This window comes from Limulus polyphemus, unplaced genomic scaffold, assembly GCF_000517525.1.
Source record: "Limulus polyphemus unplaced genomic scaffold, Limulus_polyphemus-2.1.2 Scaffold520, whole genome shotgun sequence".
NCBI lineage: Eukaryota > Metazoa > Arthropoda > Merostomata > Xiphosura > Limulidae > Limulus > Limulus polyphemus.
Window position 1 is genome coordinate 44,437 of NW_013666130.1, and position 9,168 is coordinate 53,604.

Below are 9,168 nucleotides of genomic sequence, written 5' to 3' on the forward strand. Positions count from 1 at the left end.
ATTTATTTATTATTTTTAGTTTGTTTACCTTTCAGCTGTGTCTAACTAACATTACAAAGTTGCAATGATGCAGTTCATGTGCACTCATTTTATCGTATCCAACAGTATAAAACTGGCCTCTACAATGTAACCTGTCTTCAGTTTGTTCTAGTGAACCAGTATTTTGTAAAATAGTCACATTTTGGTTATAATAATTATACATGTGTATATATATTATTACTATATACAAATAAGTTCTTAAGTTTCAGTTATTTTTCTTAACACATAGAACAGTAAATTTAGCAATGTAGAAAATAATGATTTTTTCTACTTGCAAACTTTGTAATCATTTGCCAGCTTGCCGTAATTTGCTAAGCCTTGTCAAACTTCACACGTGGAGGATGTAAAACAAAATTATTTTAGGTTTTATATATTCATTTTGAAATAACGAAATATAATGAATCACTCTGTCAATATCGCAGAATTCCACTGGAATTTATCAGGCTTACTAACTAAGCTATATTTAGGTTAATATATATATATATATATATATATATTGTTTTTCAAACAACATTTTCACTTACCCCTTCCTTCTGAGAATCGAGACAAAGAAATAATTTTGGGAACTTTCCACCTTCTAGAGGCTTAGGAAACCACATGGGGGACATTCTGAGCTTTCTATTTGATTATTCACATATCATAAACAGAAATGGGTACTAGAATGGTACTATGTTTAATAAAATTCATTTGTAAAATTGAGTAATAGTTTGTACAATTTTCATGTCAGTTGATTTAGTAATTTGCACAAAAATATGAAAAAGTATATTTACTAAGAACATAAATATATAACATATATTTATTTCACTGGTCCAACCAATACTGGATTATTGATTGTAGGAACTAATTAAATTTTATGCCATAGATTCCTGTGTTCCAACGAGGAGGAACAATTATTGCAAAGAGAGAGAGAATGCGTCGTAGCTCATCTTTATCTCATGATGATCCTTATACACTCATCGTTGCTCTAGATAAAACAGTGAGATTTATTTTTAAATAACTTTTACCTACTATAGAAATTCTTTTTTTTACAGTTTTATTATATTACATATTATGTCCAGAATTTAAGTTGTCATAAGCTCTTTTTTTATATTTTTTTCTAGAATACTTCATAAACGTTTAGGCCTAATTCATATTGTTACAACTTTACCAAATTAACTAATACCAACATTTAATGCTGTCTTACTTCTAGAAATAAACAAATTAACATCAAATTTATTTTTTTGGTTGTTGTTGGTTTTTTGTTTTATCTAATAGAACACTCAGTATTTTACTTTACAGCTTCTTCAGAAGGGTTATGCTAAAACAAGCTGTAACTGAGAGTACAAAGCTTCAATTGGTTTAAGAAATTCTAATTGATTTTATAGCTTGCATTTCTAAAACATGAATTTGATACTATATGTACTGAAGCTCATTGTGGGATAATTAAGTTGCTGAAAATGTTGTGTCTGTTTAAATAAAAAGCTAAACAAAAAGCCAACTAAATTTGATATAACTATCAAATTTAGTTCTAGAACACAATGTCTTTTATACTCCAGTATGCTTTATGGAAATTAAGTATTTAATGTTATTTTGGTTTTATATTGTTACAATAAGGTTAATGTTTACAGAACAGATTTTGTTGTTTAGAATTTCAGTGTTTTGTTTGGTGCTTATTCTTAAATTTCATTATCTCGCACTGTTTGAAGAAACTGTAAAAATGAAACGTTACACAAATAAATCTTTTTTTTTCAATTGTTTAAATCAAATAAATGTAGTAATGTTATTATAGAAAGTTTGATGCAAATTGATCATCATTCTCTGTTATTATGAATTAATGCATCTATTCTTACGACTTTGATAGACCTATGATACTAAACCATACTTAAATTGGTTTTTATTAGGGGCAGTTTGCCAATGGTAATCTTTACATTGATGATGGACATACATTCCAGTACAAACAAGGAGAATATATTTATCAAGGGTTTTCTTTTAAAAAAGACACTCTAACAAACCAGTAAGTATATTTTTATATTTACTTCAGTTGTACTGTTTTTTTTAGATTAAGTGTTGTTTTCTTTTAAGATCTTACTCTGCCTCTGATAAAAGTTTCTTAAAATGAAATTCTGTGTATGTATAATTTCTTTGCCTAATTAGGCAAGAAAAGGGACTACATTAGACATTAGTTGAAGATGACAGCATTCAATCAGTGCCTGAGAAACAGGTTTATGATGAAAAAACAAACATTAGTGCATTTTATTTTTTGATGTAATGAAACAAGGAAAAAAGAGTATCTGAAGAAAGGGTTTGCAAGTCAGCTTGAGAGCTCAATGGTAGCATTGTTCCATGCCTGAATGTGACCGCTTACAAAAAGAAATTACTATGTCTTGCATTTTGTGTGATAAGTCTTAAAAGTCAATTAGGTTATAAATAAAAAATAATATTGTTAGGTTAAAATCTATCTCTTATGCATAGCTTTACATGCAGCATTTGACATATTATGGAAGGATTGTGCCTCTTTCCAGTATCTACATTCCTTTGTATAACTGCAGTATAACTAAGGAAAGTAAAACAAATGCTGGTAATCCACTTGCATTTTTATTTGCCCCTTTTTATACTTTCCATCAACTCCCCTTCCCCCAGAAAATGCTTACCAGGAGTTGCTTCTTGTAAACCCCATCTGTGGATATCAATATATATAAGGTCATGCATACTGATGTCACATGACTCCTTTAAACAAAGTGAACAAAAATAGCTGCACATAATACTGTACAAAATCCCATGGCTTAGGTACAAAAACTATTTTCAAAAGAGCTTGGTAATTTTTTTTTATGGTTGCTTGAACTGAAAGCTATTTTCGTGGTTGTTGTATTAATTTTATTCAAATGACTGAGAAAAACCCCGATTTAATAATAGGTAAGCAAATGATTTATAAGCAGAAGGGAAAAGTTTTACTGATGGTGGAACATACTACATTTCGACAGAACATTGGTCTGTCTTCTTCGGATATGATCAGTACTAAGCAATAAAAGGTTTATATATCATTATAAAGACACAAGGATTAAATCTTATGGAAATTGTGTCAGCAGGTAACAGTATATACATAAAGGTGAATGGTAAATAGACCTTGCCAAGTATGGCTGATGTTGCTAGGGGCCATTATCATAGTTTAGTGAGAGCTTATTTGCTTTGATGATTTCTGTCATTTCTAAACAATCTTTCTTTTTTAGTTTTGTGTAGGAGAAGAATTTCATCCCAAAGTATTTTGTGACCTGCTTCATATTGATATGTTAAGGCAAATATCTGGAATTCACCTCTGCATGTGACCTTGGTGCTCTATGCATTTTATTTCCAAGAAACGTGATGTTTGTCCTATGTATTTCAAATGGGATACTGTATACGTCTTTTTTTTATTCTTTTAATAGGAATTATTTTGGGTTAGGTTGTACGATGCTAATTTCATGTGAAGGTTTGAATACAGTTTTTACAGTAGTGCTTAAATTATTAAAAAGATTAGTCATTTCATTAGCAATTTCTGGCACAAAGGGGAATGAATTGAATTTATGTTTTGTGTTGTTGATAGGTGAAAGGTTAACATAATATTTTTGAAGTTTGACACAAGCCCTATCTATGAAATTGAGGTTGAAACCTCTAGATAGGCTATGTTCTTTAGGTAGTTCAATAAGTAAGTCTTCTTTGTGGGTGCAACATCAGCTGTATTTGGCAAGATCTATTCACCATTCATACACTTGACCAGATTTTACCTCTACCTATATCCTTTCACCTGCTGACACCATTTCCATGACATTTAATCCTTGTGACTTTTGTCTTTGTAACAGACAGACCAATGTTCTGTAAACATGTAGTATGTTGTTCCAACATCAGTAAAACTTTTCCTTATGCTTATAAATCGTCGTTTGCCTAACTATTATTATTATATTAGCATAACATGCTTCCTTACTCATGTATCCAGATTTAAGTTGGTAGTTTCAAAGGAATTCATGATCATCTAAACAAAAAAAAACGTTTTTGTATCTAATAATTACAGAAGAAAATGTATTAAGCTAAATTTCTCTTACAGTTAGGTATTTTTCCTTAAGATGCCTGGCAGATGGAACACAGTGTAAAAACAAATACATCTATTTGTATTTTCAAAAAAAAGGATGGAGTCCAAACTATATTCAAATTGATTCTTCTCCAACTAACATATCACTTGATGTTTTTGTGGTATTTTCTCTAGTTTTATTTGGTTGGTCCATCCAAAAAGGCAGCAACTGGTATATATATATAACATAATTGAATATAATATCACATATTGTCTTTTATCCTGTATATACTCTTGCTTATTTTAGCTTCCCATAGTAATTAGTAGTTTATTAGATCTGAGAGTCTACTAACGTATCATGTAGTATTTAAAACTATTGATGTTGTATTGATTGGTAGCAATAGTGGTTCCATTTGTATTTAGTAAAAACCAACATTGGTTTCTAATTTAAATATAAGTGCTTTTAATATCAATAGTTCATGGCAAGAGTTATGGTAATGAGGTGGCATAGATATCAATGTAGAAGTTTTTGAGCTTGAGTCTTATTGGTCAGCAGTTAAAAAAGTAAGAAATATTAAGTGTTGGCTTAGCATTCTACCAAGATAGTAGCCATTGTTATACAGGGTTCTAAGTTTTTCATGACTTACATTTGCTAAGAACAATGCAAACAATATATTGATCTACTCATCCTTAACTCTAATCCTAACTAGACCTCAGTAAAATTGAAAAAATATTTAGTTGCAACTCTGATTTATTATAAAAAAGTTTGATTGTTGACAGCAACAGTTGCAATTTAAGGGTATTACAGGTGTATAGAGAATTTGCAAAAGCCTAGATCTCTACCTGAAGCTTATTTTGCAGTTACAAAAAAAAAACTTACTAACATTATCAACAGTTATTGAGTGTTTTGATTTCCATTCAATAATTTGATACCAGACGCTAAGTAATTAGCCAGTAATTTACTGATGCTTCCTTCATACTGAAAATTAAAAAACTCTGCAGTAGTTTTTATTTTTTTAATTACTAACTTTCAAGACTAAATGTGCTTATTTTCATGAAGTTTGATGCACTGAAATTTATCACCTTTTAAAAACACACACTTCTGTTTTCTAGTGCTCTTCAAGGTTCAGAGAAGTTTGAAACAAAAGCTTGGTTAGAAAAAGTGATTATTATTGGCATATCAACAGAGCCAAAAACAGTACAAGTGGAAAGCCATGGTAAGCTAATTATAAATAAAATGTTGTAAGATAGTATTTTATTGTCTCCCTTGAATACTTGAGTTGATCAAAAGGTGTTAAAATATTCATTTTTTTAAGAAGGAAACTTCAAGTATTTCAATTTCTATTTTAGTTTTAATTTTTAATTATTTATGTTATTGTATTCAAATGCCTGAAAAAAACGCATGATTTAAGTCTCTTATCATATTGGTTAATTTACATTATATCAACTGACAGGGAAAATGTGAAGAATACCTGTGCTGTAGTTTTCTTATTTAGACCTACTTAACGGTTTTGCAAAAATCATAGTCATAAATTCAGAATACTGTGACTAAAGATGAAAAAAATTTGATTTTTAAATGCTTTTCATAATTTAAGATTTTTTTACTGTGGTATATATACCATCTTTTAAATATCAATTTTTTACTTTCAGATTTTGGTAAAAAAAATCTTCTCTTCACCTACAAAAGTAGCACTCAACTTTTAATAATTCGAAAGCCAGCTGTAAACATTGAAGCAGAGTGGAGTATTAAGCTACTTTTTTAATGATTCTCTGGCACTTAAAGTATAACTCTAATTCATCATACACAATTTTGAGTGAACCTGTACCGAAATTATGTCACTTTTTTGTCTGATTTTTTTTTATGTCTATATAATTATTCGATTTTTTTTATGTGTACACTAATGCTTTGTATCGGAGTATTTGGATGATGGAGATATTTCTCTTTGAGGAGTTGTTTAGCTTAACTTAATGATGTTTTATTTTTTTAACAAGGGGTCAGTAACTGTTGAATCATTATATTAGAATTTGGTTTAAAAGTTATATTTGATCAGGAAAGGGATGTGTATAATCAAAAAGCAGTTCGGTGTGATATATAATAGAAGTATATATATCATAAGTATTGTGTAAACTCAATAAGAAGGTTCGCTTAGAGCTTTGTATTTTATTTCATAGCACTTGAAAATTGTTGTGGGACAGGGCAAGTAATTGAGTTTATATATTTTGAATCATACTGTATGTTTATTCATGTTACATTTCAATAGGGAGATAAAAGATAATTTTATCAATTTAAATATTTCTTATAATGAAATAAAACCATTAATTTATTATGTTTCAAAAACAGCTGCAATTTGTTTCAAATCTCAACCAAATTACTTAGATGCTTAAAGAACAGATAGTCATAAATATGTAGATTTTAGTGGTACTTCTAAATAAGTTAAAAACTAAAATGTATCTGATATTCTAAGATTTCAATCATAAATTTTGAAGAAATATTCAATATTAGACCTGTATATTAAATGCTTTGTTATTGGTTTGTTAACAAAGAGCAAAGACACTGCATAATTATTGTTTCGAATGTTTCTCGGTTAACATTTAAATCACTGTAATTCAGCATTTTCAGTACTGTTAAACACTGATAAACATTTATTTGGCTGTGATTTTAATGTGTTATAAATTAACATATATGCTTGTGCAAAAGTAAAAAAAAAACTATCTTATCCAAAAAAGAAATTAAATAGCTGTCTATAATTTTTTTAACTTCAATTTAAACTGTGAATAACTTTTGTTGATTCTTTTCAAACAACATCAGATTTAGTGAGTGTACCTTCCAGATCAATGTGGCATATTACCTAAAGCTAGCAGCTTATAATATGGTTTGATAAACCAGTACATCAGTTTTTCCGTTTAACTATTGTTCTCGTAACTGACAACTTATTGCTGCATGAGACATTCGAGATATTTAATCACATTTTTCTTAAATATTTTGTCTGTTTTTAAAAATGCCCCAAATGTTTAACCTTTGAATAAGATCTTTTATTAGAAGTGACAATGATATTAGATACAACATACAGAAACAAAACGTAATCATTTTGCTGTTTAAACTCCCTATCAATTTTTATTCTAGCGTTTTATAAAACCCCACAAGTGTCATTATTGTGAAAAATCTCCTGTATTAACTTAACGGGCATCATTCAGAATTCCTAACATTAAAAAAAGGATTGTTTCCCAGAATTGGGACATTTAAGTAAACAATTTGGATTTCTTGCCATCAGCACAAATCCTGTTATTCCATCAATTTTATTTTTACTGGATGTATTTGAAATATAGGCACTTTCAGCAAGGTAATATTATAGGTACATTTCTATAAAGTAACTCCATTTTTTGTTTACGTAAAAGACCAACTGTTCAGTTCACATGTGAAACGTAGTTTCAAAAAAACTACGCAATGAGAAGCAGAGTATCCATGGACAAAATTTCTATCAATAATTAGATAATTTTTTTGTTTTTGTTAAGTATTACAAAAAGTCCTCCAGTATTAATCTTTTTAGCTAATTTGTTGGATACTTCACTCAGAAATGTAAGTTAAGAAATAAGCTATAATACACACTATATAAAACATGTGGTCTCCACTCGTGTAATGATTTAGTATTGGATTCAAATTTTACCTCAATGTCACTTTCTGTAACAAACCACAGATTTAACTTTAGGTGAGACAGGATATACTTAGTCGATTGCAACTCGTGGTCAGTTGAAACACGTGTTTATTAGCTGTAAACATTTGTAACCACAGTTAAAATATGAATATTGTTTTATTTGTAAATACAGAACATTTTTATTCCACCTAGTTTTGAACATGTACTGCACCAGATGTTGATACCGTTTTTTTAATTGAAAAAGGAGAATTAAAGGTACTTAAGTTAGTTACACCGGTTCGACAATAGTATCACCGAAAGCTTAAATAATTAAACTATCCATTAAACCTGACGAGCTATATAAATATCTAAAATGGTAAGATTTCATTACTATTATTAAAACGATAGTACTGACCTAGTAAAAATGATGAATAGTCTCATGTATATTTAGGAAGAACGGCTGACCTTTGGCCTAAATTCCATAGTACTCATCATTTCATGGCTTAAAAGCAAATATTTGGAAGCATAAAAATAACATTTAATAGACTTTTGTGGAATAAAATTGCGTAAATATACGTAAGAGGGTCAACAACGACAAATGCCAACAGTCACTTATGTTTTAATGGAATGAAAGAAATGTTTATTCAGAAGTGTAGCTTTTTTTTCTCTCTTTTAAGTGAAACCTACATAACTTAAATATCTGTTGTATTGCTCTACATATAATTTCGTTATTCGAGGGATTTTGTACGAATTTCGAAGGTTTTTTTTTTATGGTTGTTGTTAGTGAATTATCCACATCGTGTCTATTCCGTTATTGTGGGATGTATATTTGTTTCTTCTTAAAACTTTAGTGCTTTAAAATAAAGCTGTTTTACATTGGAAAACTTATGTAATTTTTGATACGGAGAAGAAATCTGGAGTTTTATAGTGTGTTATGGTTGATTCTCTTGAGTTCTTGTCATAACCACCTCCAAAAAAACTTAATATTTCCAAAATTTACATTTTTCTGGAGGGACTATTTTTGTTTTTCCTCTTTTTTTTTATAAAAGGTTTTCGTATATGTTGTTTGCTTTTTTCATGTAACCTGGCGGTAAATTTAAGTGCTTATGACGCTAAAATTCTGGGTTGAATCCCTGTGTAGGCCTATCATGCCGCCTTGCGCTTAGCAATAAACACGTTTCAGTTGTTTCTACATTTTTTTTTGTCAGTGACATCTCAGTGGTGATTTCTGACGACAATTTATTTCTTAAATTGATGGTTTCTGATTTAAAGGGGGGGGGGGAGAGGTGTATCGATTCCATTTTTTGTAAATCCGTCCAGCTGCATAGGTCCAAATTTACGGATGGAGTCCATACACGTATTAAACACACATTTCTATACTGTTTAGTACCAAATTGCTTGCGGTTCCATGATAAGCGAGTCACAAAAAAATACAATCAATATTGTAATTATTTACTTGTGTATGTACATAGTAAA

The 9,168-nt window shown here is 29.5% G+C and overlaps 1 protein-coding gene across 4 annotated transcripts in view; it reads left to right on the top strand.

Annotated features, from left to right (window-relative positions):
* Window positions 1–8,576, top strand: part of LOC106458825 (neutral alpha-glucosidase AB-like) — a 52,265-nt gene extending 43,689 nt beyond the window's left edge. For all 4 annotated transcript variants that reach the window (XM_013918374.2, XM_013918373.2, XM_013918375.2 and 1 more), the window contains exons 18-21: window positions 902–1,015; window positions 1,920–2,032; window positions 5,174–5,277; window positions 5,711–8,576. In XM_013918374.2, coding sequence (XP_013773828.1) covers window positions 902–1,015; window positions 1,920–2,032; window positions 5,174–5,277; window positions 5,711–5,823 — 444 coding nt within the window. In that variant the 3' untranslated portion in view covers window positions 5,824–8,576. The remainder of the gene's footprint in view (window positions 1–901; window positions 1,016–1,919; window positions 2,033–5,173; window positions 5,278–5,710) is intronic.
* Window positions 8,577–9,168: the final 592 nt, after the last annotated feature.